At 47.2% G+C, this 22058-nt stretch overlaps 1 protein-coding gene across 1 annotated transcript; it reads left to right on the top strand.

Annotated features, from left to right (window-relative positions):
* The first annotated feature begins 10404 nt into the window (after window positions 1-10404).
* On the top strand, window positions 10405-12331 carry LOC128833042 (putative golgin subfamily A member 6-like protein 3). Its single transcript, XM_054020920.1, has 2 exons — window positions 10405-10587; window positions 11750-12331. Exons 1-2 carry the CDS (start codon window positions 10572-10574, stop codon window positions 12220-12222), a joined length of 489 nt encoding a protein of 162 aa, XP_053876895.1. The 5' UTR covers window positions 10405-10571; the 3' UTR covers window positions 12223-12331.
* Window positions 12332-22058: the final 9727 nt, after the last annotated feature.

Here is a 22058-nt window from a genome sequence, read left to right as displayed (position 1 = left end):
TTCCGGCTTGGGTTGTTGTTTTTTATTACAGTGTAGGGGTACTCATAGGTACCACAGTGAGTGAGCAGAATTCCACAGCTCAGTACAACTGGTGCAGAATGCTTTTGAAGAAATCGCTCCCCGGTTGTGGGAGCTGAGAACTAGAAGAATCTGACTGTTGGTATACAAATTACAGTACAGTGGTTTAGGTCCCCTTTGTCCCATTCCCACATCACCTCTCCCTTGGTCCCCTCATCACACACTCTCACAGCCTTTATACCCATTTGGAATCACTGGGCCAGATCTCTGGCTGGGGTAAGTCGAAATAGCTCCAATGAAGTCAGTGGAGCTACACCAGTGGAGGATCTGTCTCCACTGAGTCTCCATGTTTCTTTCAGGAAAAAAAAAAATCAAAAATTTATGGAACAAAAAGGGGGAAAAAAGCAGGGTCTGGAGTGGGAGAAAAGTGAAAGGGTGCAGAGGAGGATCTCAAGAGAAGGAAAACAATTCAAGGTTTTTTTCCTGGTCCTGCTTTCAGGCAGAGGCTCTGGAGGGAAGCCTATGATCAGAGTGCATTCAGCAGACAGACAGCCTAGAGTAGGATGGGGTGAGTTTTGCCTCTCTGTTTTAAGGAGCAGCCTGCTTTGTCTCTCTCTGATTTGGGTGGTTGTGTGTGATCGTTCTGAATTGAGACAAGATAGGTGAGAGGATATGTTTCAGTGGACAAGTTTCTGTTGGTGAAAGAGACATGCTTTCAAGCTCCACAGAGCTCTTGTCTCTCCCATATCCTGGGACCAACACAGCTACAACAACACTGCAAACATCACTCTGAATTATAAGAAATAAAGTAGTGTTACATTGCAAGCTTCCAACAGAAGTACTTTTATCTATCTCTGTTTTGTATGCCATGAACATAGCAGACCCAAAGGAAGATGGAGAAAGAACAAAATAAGGAGGGAGTTAAAAAAAAGTAGAAGGAGAGAAAATGGATCTTAGAGAAGTGGGGGAGTAGAAGGTGAGGGAAAAGAATAGAGAAAATAGGAGAGCACTCACTCATAGACTCATAGACTTTAAGGTCAGAAGGGACCATTATGATCATCTGGTCTGACCTCCCGCATGATGCAGGCCACAAAGCCATCCCTACCCTTTCCCTTGACTCTGCTGTTGAAGTCCCCAAATCCTGTGGCTTAGAGACTTCAATTAGCAGAGAATCCTCCTGCCATCGATCCCTGCCCCATGCTCACCTACCTCTAAGGTTAGTCATGTGTATTTGTATTCTGTTTACTGGTACTCCTGAGAGATCTAACACTCAGGCTGGCAGGACAGAATTTATTACCATGCATTGCTGAGCCTTCTTCTTCTTCATGCTTTTGCATGGTAGATGCCAAAATATCCATTGCCCAGGACCCCTGCAAATGGCCCTGTCTCTCTCAAGCTGCTTCCCAGCACTGACAAGTAGCAACAGCTACACTGCTGCAAGCGGCACTAATTGGTCCTTATGTTGGCAGCCTTAGAAATCTAGCTATTTACAGTTACTTGTGCTGTAGAAGGACTCGGGAGGCCATACCTGAGGCACATCAACAGTTAGCAGAAGTGCAACCTGTTATCTGGAGAAACAGAAGACATGGGGCACATCTACGCTGCCATAAAAGACCTGCAGCACAGCAGTGTTTGGCCTGGGCCAGCTGACTCAGGGTTGCAGAGCTCAGGCTTCAGAGCTATACAATTGCAGTGACTTTGGGACTTGGGTTGGATTCTGGTCTCTGGGAACCTTCCCCGTCATGGTGTCTCAGAGTCCAGGCACCAGTCCAAGCTCGAACATCTACACTGCAGTTTTATAGCTCCACAGCCCAAGCCCCCGTCAGCTGATCCAGACCAGCCGCAGGTCTTTTATTGCAGTGTAAACACGTTGTCCCCAGGTCTCTCAAGCCAGCGCTATTCTGCAGCACTGAATTCACACAATTTTTAAACAATAAAAAGTTACAAAAGAATCATCCGTTTCTTATCTGTATTAAGTAGCCCCTAGATGCCCCAGCAAAACAGAACACCAGCAGCCATCCTCAGTGGTTACAAATCACAACTGTACTGGAAAATATCAACTGTTCCTAATTCAGCGCAAAGCCCTATTATCTCATATAGACGCCCATATCAATGAATCTGCACACCCAAAGTTATATCTGTATTACGATAGCAATTATAGACCCCAAATGAGTTTGGGACCCCATTGTGCCAGGCATTTCACAGACACATAGGTCTAGACAAGACAGACAAAGATGTATAGACTCTTGGGGGCATGGACTGTCATTTACTATGTGTTTGTATAGGGCCTACTACAATGGTGGCTGTGACCTTTAGGCATTAAATGTTAAGTAAGAAAGGGAGTATTAATAGCCCCATTGTACAGATGTGGGAACCAAGGCACAGGGAGACAGTGACTTGCCCAAGGAAGCCTGCCGCAGAGCTGGGAATTGAATCCTGGGTCTCCTGGTCCCAGTCCAGCACCTTAGCCACAAGCCCCACCTTCCATTTGGTTTGCCTATGAAAATGCTTTTTCGTTCCCACTGCGAGGGAAGCTGGCATTGAAGCAGGGATGGAAATGTATCCCTCTGCTGCTCTATAACTATGCAGAGGCCACGCACAATCTGAGCCCCCATATTTAGAACATGCTACGCATTGAGGTTCTGTTGTCTATGAGCACTAACACAAATTAGAATTGGGGTGATGTTAGTGAGTGTGGTGAACAGCACCGGGCTCCGGTATCCACAGGAGAAGAAAGCCCATTTGTTTTGTTCCACAAGTTCAGAGTTTTTTTGCTCGGGTGGTTCTGGACTATTACCGGCCTCTAAGGTGCCTTAGAAATGCTCTTCTACATCAGTTATTGGACTGCCCTCATTACCAGAGTATCAGAGCACTTTCCAGTAGTGCATTAAGCGACGTGACGAACATCTGTCATGTGAGGTTCATTCTCTTTCTCTCTCATTTCACTCAGAATTGCTTGTGCAGTGGAGTGGTTTGTTTTGGTAGGGTTTTCTTCTTCTTTTTTTTTTTTTTTTTGGATGGCATTGGTTTTTTTTGGTTTACCTTCCCATATTCTCAAGCTCCAGTGTTCGCATGCAGAGCCCTTTCCCTAACTGCCAGAGTGGCACCTCCCTTCCCCATGAGAACGGGGGAGCACACCAAAATAGAATTTGCATCTCCTGGTTCAGGTGCTGCTGATCTTCAGAACCGTATGCTGGACGGATCTTAATGGCATTAAGGCATCAACATAGGGCCAGATTCTCCTCTCACTTACACCCGTGTAAATCAGCAGTAACTCCATTGAAGTCAATGAAGTTAACCCACATCTAACAGAGAGCAGGGCTGGCTTTTAAAGTTTTAGATGCGAGACAACTCTTCCAGTTAGCTCTCTCTGCGTCAAGGAAAATACAACTGGAAGGAATAGGAGTTTGACTCCCTGCCAGATGTAGTGTCAGCTTCCCATTGTGTAGCCTGCCAGCTTGTACAGACACTGCTCTCTATACCTTCTGGGGAATGAAGAGAACTGCTAAATCCTACTGCCTGCTTTGCCTGCTGCAAACCCAAAGTGTGAGCAAGCTCCTGCAGCTCTCCACTGCCAATCAGTGCCCTCGCAGAGTGAATTCTTTTCCATATTCAGCAAAAGCCGGCTCATTTTTACACTGAGCCAACCCAGTCCATCACTCTTCACTGACTTTCCAGGTTTCATCACAAGTGAGAGAGCTGCTATTTCTAGCTTAGATTGCTGCCTATTGTGTTACAGTAGGATCTCTTCGAGTTGAATTCACTCCTGTGCAAAGAGCAAGCACAAGGCCGATGAAATTCCACTTAAACCTTCAAAAATGCGCTTGTGTGGTGCATTGGCTTTGTACTGGCACAGGTGTGAATTTCATCATGTGTGCCCCTGTGAGATGTGGGTCAAAATTACCAAAGCACAGTGATAGGCACTACAGAAACACATCAGAAAGGAGTCATTTTATATTGCATGTGTATAAACCCAGCTCCTCTTCTGGGTAAAGCTGCACTTAGTTAACAGGGTTTCCTTCTTACAACCTGGAAAACAAGAACCTAAAGGTGATGTATTTTTAAATTCTGCATCCACAGACGTGGGAAAGAAAGGCACCCCGCTATCATTGGGGATCATCTCTATCCCCCTGCCAATGCAGGATTAAGTCTGTTCCCATATGTGCATTAAATGGGTGGGGGGAGCAATCCTGACCCTACAAGCTACTATCCTTTCCATTCAAAAATCAAATCCCTCTTTTTATGGGCATTGCATAGATTGATTGTCCGCCTTCAGTACCAGATTCTAATCACAGTAACTGAGGTATCATTAGCTGAGTGACGTGAGACCCACCACTCACCATGATGACCCTTTTCTCTTTGTTTATAACACGATAAAATCAAGATGATTATTTCCAATGATTTTTTTTTCTCCCTGCTGTTTTCATTTAATGGTTTTAATAGAGTGTGGAATGCCCTGCGGCACGGCCTTTCTGAAAGGACTCTCTCCTTCCATTATGTCGATAGTTTTCACCTGCTTCCCGTCCATTCTTTTTCGTCAATAGCAACCTCTCCCAGCATTAATACAATAGCTTGATCTTTTGAGGCTATAAAATAAGCCTCAGAATCTTGACAGCCTTAAAAACACAACAGCACCTTATGACCACTGAGTTATGATCCTTTTCAATAGCTTTTGTCTATTTCACTGCTCTGATGACACCTCGTCATATTCTGTGCATTTAAAATGAATATTTGAGAAGGGAGCAGCTTGACTTACAAGGAGATTTTTTGCATTTTAAGGACACTAGGCCAGATGGTGCATTCTTTCTATCCAATGTGGGGCACAGGAAAGAGTGGGAAACCGGTACCTTTTAAGCCACCTTTGTGCTTCCCTAATTCTGTATCCAGCCCCTGGGGCAGCTCTCAGCTACACGGGTTTTGCATGACTGCCGCCTGAGAGGCACAGTTCTGGAGCACAGGACTAGAGCCAGTCAGGAAATGGTTTTCCCATCCCAGAAACATTTTCCAGGTTTCAAAAATGTTTCCCACTCTCCCCCAACCCTTCAAACCAAAATGCTATGAAGTGAAAGTCTGATTTTTTTTTCAGATCAGTCAAAATATTTCATTCCCATCATTTTGAAATGCTTCCTTTTGATTCGGACCTTTTTAATTTCTTTTACTATAAAGTAACTCCCGTTTCTAAACCAAAGGCCATTTTGAACCCAGAACAGAACTTTTCCTTTCAAAATGCGAAGTTTCCATGGCTTCTAACCATTTTCCAAAATGGGGAATTCATCAGCGTCGACCCTTTCCCAAGAAAAGTTTCCATTTCGACAAATTGGCATTTTTTTGGATTGAACACACAGAAAAATTCTCATCCTGACCACACCCCTTCCAGCTATTCCCAGCCACTCCCTGCAGGGGAAGTTGCATGGCTCTCTACCTGCCCCTAGTGGGGAACTATTCTGCATGGAGAATGTGCTCTCTCCTTTGCAGCCCCTTTATACTACAACAGCAGTACATCTGTGTCTATACTGCAGCTGGAAACAAGTGGCCCAGCCCAGGTAGACTCAGTGCTTGAGCTGGCACACCAAAAATAGCAGTGTGGACACTGCAGCTCTGGCTCTCGAGCCCCCCCGACCTCCTACACTTGAGAACCTTTGTTCCAGCCTGAGCAGCAACGTATCGTTCTCAAAATAGCAGAGATGACACTAGCAGGGCTTGAGTTGTGTCTGTCCGCCTACATAGCCAGACTCGCAGACTCAGGGGCAGTGTAGACCTGCCCATGTGGTCTGGACCATTGAGTGCTGTATTTTGGGTCATCACTACAGTCCAGGTTGCTCCCTTCCCATGGGGAAACCCACCAGAAAGGGCCTGAGAGAAGGATAATGGTGCAAGAGTGTCCATTAAGTGGTTCTGTGGGGCCTCTGCCCTGTGGAACGAGCTGCTGTTCTGATCATAAACTCGATGGAGACTGGGGGCAAAACGGCCTCCCACGATGGCTCTGGAAACCCAGGTATTCCCTCTACGCTACCTGGGATCCTGGGCTTTGACAAGGAAGTTTCCCCTCCTATGGACCGGGACAGAGGGAAAAGGTATGTTTCAGAATAGATGGGAACCAAAAATCTGCCCTTACCAACCAGGGTGTTCTCCTTTTGCTGTGCTCCTGGGTGTGCTATTGTAGGGTTGCTCAGGAATGTTGGGCTGCTGGCGCTGACCTTTTAAGAAAAAAAAAAAAGGAAGCATTTGAAGAGGTGGGAGAGCAGGGGATGTCACCGAAAGCTTGAGTGGAAGGGTGGTGTTGTAGGGAAGATATCTAACCCTACCCTTGGGACTCCTCTTACACTGAGGCTTGGACCAGAGTCTAGGTTTCTCAAAGATGATAAATATAGTCAGCTTTGCTCCCCCCCTACCCCCCAACGACACCAAGATCAGTTCGGTGCAGTTCACAATTGGTGCCCTCTCATTGCGATTTGGGAGAGTTGCACACCCACTTTGCACGAGTGTGAATGACCATCCCAGTCACAAAGCAGAGGGGAACGGGGACCAGTGAGCATCAATCTTCACCGCCCTGCAGCTAGTGCACTTGTTTACATTAGTGCAAAATGGGTGTGAAGTGCCACCTGATGAGTATGGCAGCATCTCCCCCTCAACTTTGCAGTGGCATAAGTGACCACACAAGGTGAAGTGTAAGAAAGAACCAGGCTGAAATGGATCTGTGCAGAAGAACAGTGGATCGACCCATTGTCCCTGATATATTTGCCTAGGTGGCTCTCATCACAGCACCTTGTGTCTTATTACTGAAGATGCACTTTGTATTTTATATGGCCATTTAATAGAACCTATTCACAATTATTATTTTTTACTTTCTTGCTCACCAAAAGCCTTGTTTACCCCAAAGCCTGAGGCATGTTGAATCATCAGATGAGGAGGTTTCGATTGAGCATCTACAAGTAGGGTAATAAAAAGCTGGTTAATTTCCCGTGTCTACAGGAATGACTCTTGCCCTTTTTCCCTTTACTTTGCCATCGGCTGGGTAATTTTCCAATAACAGGCAATTTAGAAAATGTGTCATGTGCAGGGCCGGCTCCAGCTGACCAAGCACGTGCTTGGGGGGGGGACACCTTAGAAGGGGCGGCCAATGTTGGGGTGGCGGGGGGCGCGCGTGATGCGTTTTTTTTGTTTGTTTTGGCCGGGCAGCGGGGGAGTGTTTCGGTGGCGCAGCACTGGGGGGGGGGGGGGAGTCTTGAGTGGCGCGGCACTCAGGGCGGGGGTTTGGGCGGCCCGGCAAGGCACGGGTGGAGCGGCCCCGTGCAACGCGCGGGGGGGGGGTTGTCGGTGGCGCAGCGCTCGGGGGGGGGGGGTTTGAGCAGCCCGGTGAGGCGCTGGGGGGGGCGGGGCTTTGGGTGGCCCAGCCCGGCGCTGGGGGGGGCGGGCGTTTGAGTGGCCCAGCGCTCCAGGGGTTTGGGCGGCGCGGCGCTCGGCAGGAGGGGTGTTACGGCAGGGCGGCGCTCTTCTTTTTTGCCTGTGGTGGCAAAAAAGTTAGAGCCGGCCCTTGTCATGCATATTTTCCTAGAAGCAGTTATGTGCAGGTTTGGTGTAGCATTTAATACCTCAATAAGATATTGAACCCTTTTAGCTTGATTAATCAACTAAGAGCTTCTCTTTGCCAAAGTTGATTTAAGTTGTTGTTGTCGGAGCGGGGAGGGGGAGATATATTGATTTGTTTGTGTGGCAAACAGAGGAGGAACAAACTGTTAAGGAGGGGCTAGCTCAGCAGCTAGGTAAGGGGGCTCTAGACTCTTTCACATCTAAGTTGAGGGTTCAAATTCAGTCTAGGGAAGTAGTGAGCAAAAATTCCACTTGGTGAAGACTTAGGATGGATTCTCTAGAACAGGCCTTCTTCTCTTCTTGTTCCAAAGTTCTGAAAGTGACACCCCCTGGATTCTACATCTGGCCCTAGAGCAATTTAGAAAGCATTCCTCTTCTGCTTCATGCTCTTCAAGACCAGTCCTAGGAACAGGAGTTAGGGACTATGGGACTCCAAAGACTTCTTATAAAATAGCAACAAAGATATTAACTTCTTAACACCTGCAGTTTTATGCATAGAATCAATGGTGATTCTTTCACTTGACTAGATAGAACTAGCAGCAGGGCAAGCAATACAAGGATATTTTTCTTATAAACTTTTCCTAGTCTTACGTTAACTAATGTTATAAAAGCAGAGCAGGTAGGTAACGGGGAATGAGGAAGAAAGGAATTGGCTGACGTGGCCTCACGCAGAGCCCTTGAAGGAGTTTAATTTACATAAATACTAAATCCAGTAATGAATCCTCCCCTCCTGTTTTCAAAGGAAAATCCATTCCATGTTCATAATGGGGCAGAGCTGCTTTTTGCTTATCATTGAGTCTTTGCATTGAAGTCAATTGCAGGCTGACATCTATTAGTGCTCCGCAGAGGTTTCCTGCCATGATTACGCATGCTGTTTGTATGCCTCATCTCTTTAAACGTTTATGGTGGAGCCAAAGAGCCTTGCGGCTTTCAATCCTTTGCCACATCTAGGAGATTAAGTAGCGGAGGGTAGCCCTGTTAGTCTTTATCCACAAAAACAACAAGGAGTCCGGTGGCACCTAAAAGACTAACAGATTTATTTGGGCATAAGCTTTCGTGGGTAAAAAACCCACTCCTTCAGATGCATGGAGTGAAAATTACAGAAACAGGCATAAATATATATTGGCACATGAAGAGAGCTCTTCATAAATAAATCTGTTATCCATTTATTTTAAGGTGCCACCGGACTATTCGTTATCTAGGAGATTGGTGCATTAAGAAGGTGGTGTTCCAGCATCCTGGGAAAGGTGTGAATTAATTTCACATAAGCTTTCAGGCATCCTTTTAGTAATTTGTAAACTACAAGTTACTAAAGGTTTGTTTTAAAATCTTACTTCACAAGGGAGAAGGGATAAAGATCGTGCATTTATGCCTCGTCTTCACTAGGATTTTAGCTAACTCACGTTCAGGGCCGGCTCTAGGCACCAGCAAAATAAGCTGGTGCTTGGGGCGGCACATTTTTAGGGGCGGCATTCTGGCGCAGGCTATGCCACCCCTAAAAATGTGCCCCGGCCGCCCTAACTCACCTCCGCTGCTGCCGCTCGCGCAGCGCGCGAATCAGCTGTTTTGCGTGCCATGGCCGCTCGGGATCTCCCCCTCCCTCCCAGGCTTGAGAGCCTGGGGGGAGGAGGCAGGGCTGGGGATTTGGGGAAGGGGCGGAGTTGAGGCAGGGCCAGGGGTGGGGTAAGAAAAAAACGGAGGGGGGGGCGGCCAAAATTGTTTTTGCTTGGGACGGCAAAAATCCTAGAGCCGGCCCTGCTCATGTTAAGAACATACCTTTTTCCTTGAGAATTCAAAGACTGCGAGGGTTGTCAGTGCTGTGTGGATATACATATAATGCAGATGTGATCAGCATAACTCAGGCCAATTTTGCCTTCCTAAGGTCATCCTTCCTGATCAGATTTGCAGCATAGCTGTAGGACTGCACAGGGGAAAGTTGCCAGACTTTATCCCGTGGATAAACAGAAGACTTGAGTCTTGAGAACTAACACCTTTTGACAACTCCCCATAGAATAAAAGCCAAGTAGAAGACTCCACAAGTCTGGGTCCTGGTCCACACTACGACTTTAATTCGGATTTATCAGCTTTAATTCGAATTAACCCTGCAACCGTCCACACAACGACGCTATTTATTTCGATGTAAAGGGCCCTTTAAATCGATTTCTGTACTCCACCCCGACGAGCGGAGTAGTGCCAAAATCGATTTTAGCAATTCGAATTAGGGTTAGTGTGGCCGCAATTCGATGGTATTGGCCTCCGGGAGCTATCCCACAGTGCATCATTGTGACCGCTCTGGACAGCAATCTAAACTCGGATGCACTGGCCAGGTAGACAGGAAAAGCCCCGCGAACATTTGAATTCCATTTCCTGTTTGCCCAGCGTGGAGAGCACAGGTGACCACAGATAGCTCATCAGCACAGGTAACCATGCAGGCTGATAATCGAAAAAGAGCACCAGCATGGACCGTGAGGGAGGTACTGGATCTGATCGCTGTATGGGGAGAGGATTCAGTGCTTGCAGAACTTCGTTCTAAAAGACGAAATGCAAAAACTTTTTTTTTTGAAAAAATCTCCAAGGGCATGATGGAGAGAGGCCACAATAGGGACTCAGATCAGTGCCGCGTGAAAGTCAAGGAGCTCAGACAAGCCTATCAAAAAACAAAGGAGGCAAACGGTCGCTCCGGGTCAGAGCCGCGGACATGCCGCTTCTACGCCGAGCTGCATGCAATTCTAGGGGGGGCTGCCACCACTACCCCACCTGTGTTCGTGGATTCTGGGTCGGGGATAGTCTCATCAGCGACGCCTGAGGATTCTGCCGATGGGGGAGAGGAGGAGGAGGAGGAGGAGGATGAGCTTGCAGAGAGCACACAGCACTCCATTCTCCCCAACAGCCAGGATCTTTTTATCACCCTGACTGAAGTACCCTCCCAAGCCTCCCAAGCCAGTACCCAAGACTCTGACCCCATGGAAGGGACCTCAGGTGAGTTTACCTTTTAAAATATAAAACTTGTTTTAAAAGCAAACGGTTTTTAATGATTACTTTGCCTGACTTTGCATTCGCGGTCAGTTCAGCTACTGGAAAAGTCTGTAGCTACTGGAAAAGTCTGTTAACGTGTATGGGGATGGAGCGGAAATCCTCCAGGGACATCTCCATGAAGCTCTCCTGGAGGTACTCCGAAAGCCTTGCCAGAAGGTTTCTGGGCAGTGCATCTTTATTCCCTCCTCCATGGTAGGACACTTGACCACGCCATGCTTGCAGCAAGTAATCTGGTATCATTGCCTGACAAAGCCTGGCAGCGTATGGTCCCGGTGTTTGCTGGCATTCAAGCAACATCCGTTCTTTATCTTGTTGTGTAATCCTCAGGAGAGTGATATCGCTCCTGGTAACCTGGTTGAAATACGGGAACTTAATTAAGGGGACAGAGGTGGCCGTTCCTACTGGGCTGTTTGCCTGTGGCGGAAAATAAATCCTTCCCTGCAGTTAGCCAAGCGCAGATGGGAAATTGGCCCTGAGTTTTTCGCGTTTGGCTAGCAGGGATCTTCCCTGTTACCAGCCACGCGGTGGGGGGAGGGGTACCGTGATCATCCCAGAGAATTCATGGCGGGAGGGGGGCGGCGGCGGGGGGGGGTGGTTAGTTTGGTGCCTGCAGGTATCTTCCCTGATACCAGCCACGCGGTGGGGGGGAGGAGTACAGCGATCATCCCAGAGAATTCATGGCGAGAGGGGGGGGGGTTAGTTTGTTTTCTGGTGCTGCTGAATGTTAACAGAAAAACCGCAGCACTCTACTTGCCTGAAGGGGCCCAGACAAGCCCCCCCAACTGGCTGAGATTGGACACAGCTCGTGTGGAGTGCTGCCACTTCATTTCCCAATTCTGCAGCACTCTACAAGCTATGCTTGGTATGTGGGAAAGGAGGGCGCAGAAGCTTACCATGGCCGCATGCAAGCCGAATTCTGTTGCCCAGACCTGTGATCTCTAGCAGCAAAGCCACAGGCACTCAGCATTAAGAGGCAAAATGCGACCTTGCACAGAAATCACATGTGCTATGTAATGTGAACAGTGTTGGTCACCGTGAAAGAGTATAAGCATTGTTCTGCAAAATGTAGCTTTTAAAACAATTCTCTTTTTTCCCCTCCCTACAGCAGCTGCAAATTCCTCAAGCCTCCCTCCTCCATCCCGAAGGTTATCACAGATAAGGCGTCGTAAGAAGAGAACGCGAGAGGACATGTTTTCTGAAATTATGGAATCCAGCCGCAGTGACAGAGCTCATGTGAATGAGTGGAAGGAAACAGTTTCAAAGTATAGAAAAGAAGTCAGTGAACATGAGGAGAGGAGGGACCAACGTGAGGAGAGGAGGGACGCTCGAGATGAGAGGTGGCGGCAGGAAGACCAGAGGATGAAGGATGCAACGCTGGGGCTGCTCCGGCGTCTGGTGGAGGTTCAGGAACGGCTGCTGGAAAACAGACTGCCGCTTCAGCCCCTGTTCCACCCTCCCCCCTCCCCATGTTCCGTATCCTCCTCACCCAGACGTGTAAGAACGCGGGGGGCGAGGCTCCGTACACCTTCCCATTCCACCCCAGTAGACAGCCCAAGCAAAAGGCTGTCATTTTTTTAACCTTTTCTTTGTGGCTTTTTCCTTCCCAGCAATCCTCCTCCCAAATACCACCCGGGTTCCCTCCCTCTTTTTCTAATCTATTAATAAAGAATAAATGATTTTTAAATGATAGTGACTTTATTTGGTTTGAAAGAAAGCTCGGGGAAGGGGCAGGGTGGGTTCCTTACAGAAAATCAGTCAGTAAAGGGGGAGGGTTTTCATGAAGGAGAAGCAAACAGATATTTCACATGGTAGCCTGGCCAGCCATGAAACTGGTTTTCAAAGCTTCTCTGATGCACAGCGCTTCATGGTGTGATCTTCTAATCGCCCTGGTGTCTGGCTGCGCGTAATCAGCAGCCAGGCGATTTGCCTCAGCCTCCCACCCTGCCATAAAGGTCTCCCCCTTACTTTCACAGAGATTGTGGAGCACACAGCAAGCAGAAATAACAATGGGGAGATTTCTTTGGCTGAGGTCAGAGCGAGTCAATAATGATCTCCAGCGACCTTTTAAACGGCCAAATGCACATTCTACCACCATTCTGCACTTGCTTAGCCTGTAGTTAAACAGCTCCTGACTCCTGTCCAGGCTGCCTGTGTATGGCTTCATAAGCCATGGCATTAAGGGGTAGGCTGGGTCCCCAAGAATAACTATGGGCATTTCAACATCCCCACCGGTTATTTTCTGGTCCGGAAAGTAAGTCCCTTGCTGCAGCCCTTTAAACAGAGTAGTGTTCCTGAAGACGCGAGCGTCATGAACCCTTCCCGCCCAGCCCTCGTTGATGTTGGTGAAACGTCCCTTGTGATCCACAAGTGCTTGCAGCACCATTGAAAAGTACCCCTTGCGGTTTATGTACTCGGTGGCTTGGTGCTCCGGTGCCAAGATAGGGATATGGGTTCCGTCTATCGCCCCACCACAGTTAGGGAATCCCATTGCAGCAAAACCATCCACTATAGCCTGCACATTTCCCAGAGTCACAAACTTTCGTAGCAGCACCTGAGTGATTGCTTTGGCTACTTGCATCACAGCAGCCCCCACAGTAGATTTGCCCACTCCAAATTGATTCCCGACTGACCGGTAGCTGTCTGGCGTTGCAAGCTTCCACAGGGCTATCGCCACGCACTTCTCAACTGTGAGGGCTGCTCTCATCTTGGTATTCTGGCGTTTCAGGGCAGGGGACAGCAAGTCACAAAGTTCCATGAAAGTGCCCTTATGCATGCGAAAGTTCCGCAGCCACTGGGAATCGTCCCAGACCTGCAACACTATGCGGTCCCACCAGTCTGTGCTTGTTTCCCTTGCCCAGAATCGGCGTTCCATGGATAGAATCTGCCCCATTAACAACATGATCTCCAAAGCACCGGGGCCTGTGGTTTCACTGAATTCTGTATCCGTGTCTGTGTCCATGTCCTCATCATGCTTGTCGCTGCGCTGCCGCCGCCGCTGCCTCCTCGCCTCGTTTCTCTGGTCCTGGCTGAGCATAAACTCCACGAGAACGCGCGAGGTGTTTACAATATTCATGACTGCTGTCTTGAGCTCAGCGGGCTCCATGCTTGCCATGGTATGGAGTCTGCAGTGTTTACCCACCCAGGAAAAAAGGCGCAAAAATGGTTGTCTGCCGTCCGTTGCTTTCATGCAGGGAGGGAGGGAGGGAGGAGGTGAGGCTGTACCCAGAACCACCTGCGACGATGTTTTTTGTCCCATCAGGCACTGGGATCTTAACCCACAATCCCAATGGGCGCGGGAGACTGCGGGAACTATGGGATAGCTATGGAATTGCTACCCACAGTGCAACGGTGCAGAAATCGACGCTAGCCCCGGTACTTGGACGCACACCACCGAAGTAATGTGCTTAGTGTGGCCGCATCCATTTCGACTTTATACAACCTGTTTCTCAAATCCGAATTATCTAAATTCGGATTAATCCTGTAGTGTAGACATACCCTGGGTGATCTACCAAAATCCCTGCTGTCTGCAGCAAGGGAGAATTCGGAAGAAACCATCTCTAAGCAGCACTGTAAGCTATGGAATGTTCCATACCACATTCAGTTTTATTCATGGCAGTCTTGTTACATTTCAAAACCCAAAATAACTTCCTGAGATTCTCAGTTTTAACCAAACTGCTGCAGGTAGAATTTAAAAACTCATGCTGTCAGTCAAGGGGTTTCCAGGACTATGAGAAACCTCTTTCCATTTGACCTCAGCAGCCATTGCCAAAATGCCTGTACATGGCCTTAAAAGTTCCTGGATGATGCCAATTGGTAAGGCAAAAAGTGGGCAAGCAAAGATTGCTCCTGAGATATAACAGGCACCATGCACAGTGATTGAGTAACTGTCAGACACTTACTGACCATTAGCATAACCATTTTTCTGTTTATATTTTGCAGACTATCAGCAATTGCAAAAAAACAATCTTTGTTATACTTCAGCGCTGGTAAGTTTTAGAGTAAGAGCTGATACAGGAGCAATAGTTTAACATGAGTCAGTTCTATTAACTGCAGAGATTAGTACATCAGAAGTTAGATTGTAACTCTATTACAGGAAAACAAAATCCCTGTGCATCCCAAGGCTGTTAGTTTCCCAAAGGAAAGACACAGTTAACCCTAGTGCAGCATTTTTCCTCACAACATGCACTAATTGCATGTGGAACTCATTGCCACAAGATATTGTCAAGGCCAAGAGCTTAGCAGGATTCAGAATGAAGAACTGGACAGCAGGAAAGATCAAGAATTAACAGTAAGGGCTAAAAAACAAAACAAACAAAAATCACTAGTGTCTTGGCTATATATATAAAAAACCCTTCGGCTTCACAGTCAACCTCTAACTAATGTGGCATTGGAGGTCTTTGCAGGCACATTGTCCCTTAAATGCCTTCTGTAGGGTTGTTTCTTCTTCTGTAGGATATGTTAATAGTGACAGTCACCAAGCTATCCCATGCAGTCAGAGACAGGATCCAGTCTGGCAATTCCTGTATTTCTATATTCCTTGTTTACTGAGGACAAGGTGTGGTCCTTGAAACCTCTCTTGCAAATACAGATGGCCTGGAAGCTCTGAAATAGCCACTGTAAGCTGTACATTGCTCAACTAATTTGGCCAGTATTAAACTGATATTATTGACCTTAGCAGGAGAAAGAAAGAATAACTGAATCAGGGAAAGACTGAGGAGTTTATCCTGCTGTTCTTGATGTCAGACTAATTCTTACTTATAATCCTCTTAGCTTTATACATTTACCAAAGAGGTATTAGCAGGCTGTAATTTTGCTTGTGGTTTCTTAAAGCCTTCAAGTAGGTAATGGAAAGAGTTTGAGAAAGGGAAATAGACAAGTTTTAGGAGACCTTGATAATGAGCAAATGTAGGTTGGGTGTTCTGCATCAGGATCTGAAAGACCTATTTCCTGGCCCTGGTACAGCAGATCACCCTGCTGGGAGTGTCATCTAGAGCTAAGCGAATATTGATTTTTCAGAGGAGTGGCCAAACTGGAAAAAACTGGCAAATACAATCAGTTCTTGTCACTGATAAACCAAAAAATTCAGGTGGGGTCGAACAAAACTTTTCAAATATCTTTCAAAATGACATTGTGTTTTGATAATGTTTTTCCAAAACTAAATGTCACATATTCATTTAGAAAATGTCTAAAAGAACCATTTCAACATTTTTGAAAAAAGAAAAATTATTCCCTAGTTCTTTATTCAGCCAAAACTATTCACTGAGTTTGACCCAAATTTGTAAACAATTTCACTCATCCTGAAATGACATTCTTCCTCAAATTTATTATTCAGCTAAAAAGTTGCTCCGTCTGTGTTAGCAAATGAGCAAATATTCGTTTGATTCACAGTCGATAGTTCTGCTCTAAGAGCTTACTGGAATGTCTGAGCAATGGAAAACATTCTAATGGATTATAATTATTATTGTCCCGTATTATGGTAGCACCGAGATGACCCAGTCATGTATCAGGGCTCCCTTGTCCTAGGTACTGTACAAATACAGAATAAAGAGATAATCCCTCCCATGAACAGCTTGAGACAGACAGACGGGGGAGTATGAGGAAACAACACAGGTCTGATAGGGCAATGACCTTGGCATACCAGTTACCTAACGATAAGCAAAGTTAATAGCAAAATGTCCATTGACTTCAGTGATGCAGCATCTAGTCCATACTATTGTGGGAGTTTAGCAATGAGATTGCTTCAGGGTTGCAGCAATTCCGCATGGAAAACACAATCAGATCCTCCGTGGAATAGATAAATAACTTGATCTAGACGGGGTCAGATCTACTTTAATGTTGGAATATGGATGTTTGTACCCAGGAGAGAAGATTCCAAAGCTGCCTAGATAATTTAGATACACATCTTCCATTAAAGTTAGTAGAAGACTCTTTCTAAATCCCCTGAAAATCTCAATCATGTATTTTTAAATTTCAGAGACAAATGGAGTCAGATGGGGGAAAAAAAAAAAATCTGTATTCTTTAGCCAGGGAACTGTAATTGGCATAAAGCAAACAGCACAACAAAAGCAGAGTTTGTCCTATTATGAAGTGTGATCGCAACGAGCTGCTTCTGTTTAGCAATGACCCTGACGTTGATTAAGTACATTAATTTGGAGATATACTGACATAATCCCTTTTAATTTACCCTAAATTATTCCCTTTGCTGAGAACAGAAAGTGTTATGATTCTGGAAGTGCAGTCTCTCTTGAGCGGGGTGCACGGACGGCAGACAGAGTGCATTATTAAAGTGATGCAGTAAATACAGCTTGGTTTGCTGAGATAAAACATTGAGACAGTACAGGGCATCAAGGCTGAAGCTTCTGGATAGCAAACTGTGGGAGTCCAAGGTTCACCCTCCCAGTCTCCTGCCTGGCTCTCATCTGCCTGCTGTATCCTTGTCCAACACATATGGGGCAAATCCTTGGCTGATGTAAATTGTCGTTGCTTCACTGAAGTCAATGAAATGATGGCAATTTATACCAGCTGAGTAGTTGCCCCATCAATTTGAAGCTCTCCAGGGACTCTTCTTTGTTACTTGATTGTGGTTCTAGGCACTGTACAGTTGGTGCTACCATAATAGAATAAATACATTATAAGAGTGGATCTTTTGAAGAACAAGAGACTGGAGCTATGCTAAGCAGAAGCAGGGGGGGAGAGCCAGGCCTGGCTGTTTGGGGAGGCACAGCCTCCCCTAGCCTATGATACCCACCTGTAATAGTCTCTGCCGAGGTTCGGCCCTCAGCAGGGCTGTGGGGTATCCCACCGCCTCGCTCTGGTCCGCCGTCAGTCCTGGTCCAGTGGCAGTCTGGGGCAGCAAACACACTGTTAGGGGCTCAGGCCCCTAAACAGGGGCTGAGCCAATAGGTCAGAAAAAGTCCCGGGCTCACAATCAGGGCGGGGCAGCAACCACACAGTCTGGAGCTCAGGCCCTCAAGCAGGGGCTGAGTCAATAATTCGGGAAGCCAGGCCCTTAAGCAGGGGCGGAGTCAATGTTTATAGCAGCCCAGGCCCTAGGTCAGGGCAGGGCAGCAATCCAATAGTCAGTCAGGAAACCAAGCCCTTAAGCAGGGGCTGAGTCAAGGAGCAAGAGGTCCCAGCCTCTCTAGGCCACGAGAAAGGGGGAAGTCTGCCACCCAAGGAGTGGGTGGCAGGGGGGACGCAGGCCCTCCCACTCCACTGCATCCCAGCCGGGGGCCCTAGCAGCGACGGAAACTCGCTGCTGTCAGTGGGGATCCCGGCCACAACACACTGACATAGGCTCTGGCAGTGCAGCAGCCAGACTGGGGTCAACTGCCCCCGGGCTACTTCCACACTCCCCCTCGTACGATACCTGGGCCGTCGTAGTGTCCTCGGTGCTCTCCACCAGCATCGGTTCCTCCGGGTAGGTAGCGAAGGGTACGCTCGGCTCCTCCTCAGGATAGCTGGAAAGGGGCAGGCTCAGCTCCTCCTTGGGGTAACTGAAAAGGGGCAGGCTTGGCCAGTCCTCCTCAAAGTACTAGGCGAGGGGTAGGCTTGGCTGGCCTGGTGAGTCAGCAGGCCGGTCGCGGCCTGCTGCTGTCTCCCAAGCAGAAGCTCGGCCACAGACGTCTGCTCTCTCCGCCGGCTGGTTCTCCACTGAGCGCTGCAGGCGGGCTTTTATACTTCCGGGTCGGCGCCATGACCTCTGAGGGGCAGGCGCTGGACCCGGTGGCTCCGCCCATGTTGGTGTTAGGGGAGGTTCGGCCCTCAGCAGGACTGTGGGGTATCCCACCACCTCGCTACAGCACCCCATATGGCAGAGCTTGAAATAGAGCCCAGCAGTCCTGGCTCAAAGCCACCTGTAAAACTCAAAGGGATTTGCAAGGGAGATCAGTTTTATTAGCCCCATTTTACAGATGGGGAAACTGAGACATAGAGAGGTGCAGAGCTGGCTCTGGCTTTTTGGCCGCCCCAAGCCAAAAAAAAAAAAAAAACCCTGCAGTGCAGCCGGAGCGCGGGTACAGGGGGACCGGCTGGGGAGGTGGGGGAGGGGGAGGGAGCGGGCGGGAGAGAGAGAGAGAAGGGGGCGGCCAGGGCTACAGCAGGGTGCTGCCACGCGGCCCCTCCCGCTGCGCCGCCTCCTGCTGCCTGCCACGAGGGCTCCGCTCCGGTCGGCGGGGAGGGAAGGAAGAGGGCTGCCCTGCAGGGTGCTCTGGTTCTCCGTGCCGCTGCCCCCTACAGGGCGGCTGGAGCAGAACAAGAACAAAATAAATAAATAAAGCGGCCGTGCCGCCCTAGGATTGGGCAGAATGCCGCCTCCAACAATCTGCCGCCCCAAGCACCAGCTTGCTCAGCTGGTGCCTGGAGCCGGCCCTGGCAAGGTGAAATAACTTGCCTGTCAACTCAGCAGACCACTGGCCAAGCTAGGTATAGAACCCAGGTTTCCCACTCCCCGGCCACTATGCTTCCCACTAGCCCGCTCTGCCTCCTAAAAAAAGGCTTTTTGAAAAACAAGCAGGGGGACACAATGAGTCAGGGCAGCGCTTGAACCAGAACCCAAGTCCTGGCTCTCAGTCCTCCCCCTTTTCCACTAGATGGACAACGCTCTCCTTCTCTTACATTTTATGCTTGTTTAGCAACTAGTGCAGGGAAAAAACAATCAAGGACTACTGACAGCTGCAGTTAGAGAAGCTTAAAATTACAGAGGTAGCTGTAGGGTCTTTTGATGCTCCTAAGGGCCCCAGCTGGAGAGTGAAAACTGTTCAAGCTTGTAATCTGCTCCCCCAGCATGAAGAGAATAAACAGTACCTTTCCCAGCAAGATGTCCAACCAACTGAATTCAGTTTATCCACTGAAATCCAGCAAAAGCAGAGAGAGAGAGAGACCAGGGCGTAGTCAACTGCTGTCATTTGAAAATGCACCGTTAATGGACAGTTTGGGGAGTTGGTTTTAAAGTAACAAAGCCCTTGTAGTGTATAGTCATCCCCCGTCCAAACAATTTATAGAAGTGCACTTAAACTTGTCCCTCCCTCTCAATTTTCTGTTGATGAAATCCAAATCAAACCTGCCTGACTTGCACAATAATTTCCCCCCTTAATTCACAGTGCTTCATGTTGCTTTTGGGCTGTGAAAATCCACCTGTATTCTTTTCATTTCCAGCATCACCGCTAGTAACAAAGAGCCCGCAATTAGAACGTAGCTGCTATTTTTTGCAGTTATTTTAATAGGCGGCAGGTTTAAAACAAACATAAGGAAACACTTCATCGTAGGGTACCTACGATGGGTACCCCAGCTGGGTACAGCTGGGAGCTGGAACTCCTGGGTTTTAATCCGGCTACTAACAACAAATCTGTTTGCAGCCTTGGGCCCCCCCCATACACTGTTCTTACTCTGCTGCAACTCCTTTGGCTTGTTGCCTAGTGGTTAGAGCACTGGACGAGGACTCAGGCAGGATTCCATTCCCAGCTCTGCCAAGGGATCGCTAGGTGACCTTGGGCAAGTCACTTCAACTCCCCGTGCCTCAGTTTCCCATTTGTGTAATGGCGATATTGCTACTAACCTCTTTTGCAAAGCACTTTGTGATCTACAGATGTAAAGCACTAGATATGAGCTAAGTATTATTATTCTACAGAGTTTTCCCCCCACGTATAAGCGAGAGAGGAGTCAGCTTCTGTTTACCTATGGCCATTATTACCATAGCAAAGTTCCCAGAGGAATCACAGAGCTGTTTATAGAAGATGTGTTTTCTAGGCTTAGGATATGTCTACACTAGAAACACTATAGTGAGAGAAGGGGCTCTTCCGTGCCTGTTGAAAATTTGCCTCCCCAAGAGGCAGTAGCTGGGTTGATGGAAGAAGTCTTCTGTCCACCTAGTGCTGTCAATGTTTGGATTTAGATCAGTTTAACAGCAGCTTTCAGGGGTGTGAGTCACAAGCTAGGTCAGCCTAACTTTCTAGTGTAGACCAGCCCTATGAAAGCACTCTCCATTCAGAAACCAAATCTCAAGCTATTTTATTTTTTTTAAGTAGTATGATGTGAAATACCTCTGTGCATTATTTGTTGGCCTACCAGTTACCCTTCACAAAGCACTGGTTTTTGCCCCACCACAGGAGACGATTTAGAAGGATACTAGTCTAGTTCCTGCTCCACCTCTTAAGAAACATGCCCGGTGGAAGGTCCCGTCTAGAACACTTATCAGGCATGTGTCACTAGAGCTGTAACTTTTGCACGCCTGTTCACAAGGAAAGAGTGACTGTCTCCTAGATGCTACAGTTAAACTTAATAATAATCATAAAATCTATGAATTGGAAAATGTAAGGCCAGAAGGGAACCATTAGATCATCTGGCCTGAGTCTGACCTCCTGTAAAGCACTGGCAATCTTCTCTCTGATTGTCCCATTGCATACAATTGGTGGCTGCAAATTTGCCCTTTATAAAGTAACAACTGAAGCATCTGTTGACATCTCCAGCAATTTGGTTATTCTTAAAACTTCAATATTTCCCTGTAGCACAGATCCAGCTTTGAAGAATATTATTCATGATGTCCCATCAATGGCAATAACAGTCTCCATGAAACATCAGAAAGAAGCAGGAGAAAGACAGCTGTGAAAGTTTCAGCAAAGAGTTTGGCAAGAGGTCTTACTGGGACCTCAAGCCTGAGAACTTCTTTCTTGATCTCCTTGTGTAAGATGGTGCTAAATTTGAAAACCCTGGTACAGAACTATCACTGTATATCCTGAGAGTTAGCTAAGAGCATTGAGTAGGTTACTAGCCATGACTTCAATCTGACAATACAAGAACAAATCCCTCATATTGACAACTTGGGAAGAAAAGATCAAAGATGTTCCCAGACCACCAGTAAAGAGAGAAGCATACTAATGATACCGAATGCCTTTATGCCCTACCTACAGTCACAGAGATGGTGCTTTCAAGTAGTTCTATGCACACTGATTCCAGCTACACTCATGTGTCACTTCAGACTATAGTCTCCAAGGCAAAACACAAACAGTAATAGAGAAGCAGATTTTCTTTGTGCTATCCACACTGCATAAAAATAGAATAGATTTTCTGAAAGAAACAAAAAAGGAGCTAGCAAATAGAGTTGAATGAATGATTGATTTGTCAGTTTGGTGGCCAAACTGGGGGGTGGGAGGGTAGAATCTAATTTGTTTAGACCCCAAACAGTTTCCCCCACCCCCCTCACTGAAACAAACAAAAAAGTTTCAGATTAAAAAAATGGTTTGATTTAAAAATTATTTTGTCATTGTTGTTACTTTTCACTATATTTTTGAGGAGGCTGTATCCTTTTTAAAAAAATAAACAAATCTAGTTAAATTTTGAAACCTCGTTTCAAAATGAAAAGTGAAAAAAATTCATTTAGAAAATGTTGAAACAAATCATTTGACTTTTTAAAAAAA

This window comes from Malaclemys terrapin, chromosome 2 (assembly GCF_027887155.1).
Source record: "Malaclemys terrapin pileata isolate rMalTer1 chromosome 2, rMalTer1.hap1, whole genome shotgun sequence".
NCBI classification, from domain to species: Eukaryota; Metazoa; Chordata; order Testudines; family Emydidae; genus Malaclemys; species Malaclemys terrapin.
Note: the sequence above shows the minus strand (reverse complement) of the source record. Positions and strands in the feature narration are given on the sequence as shown.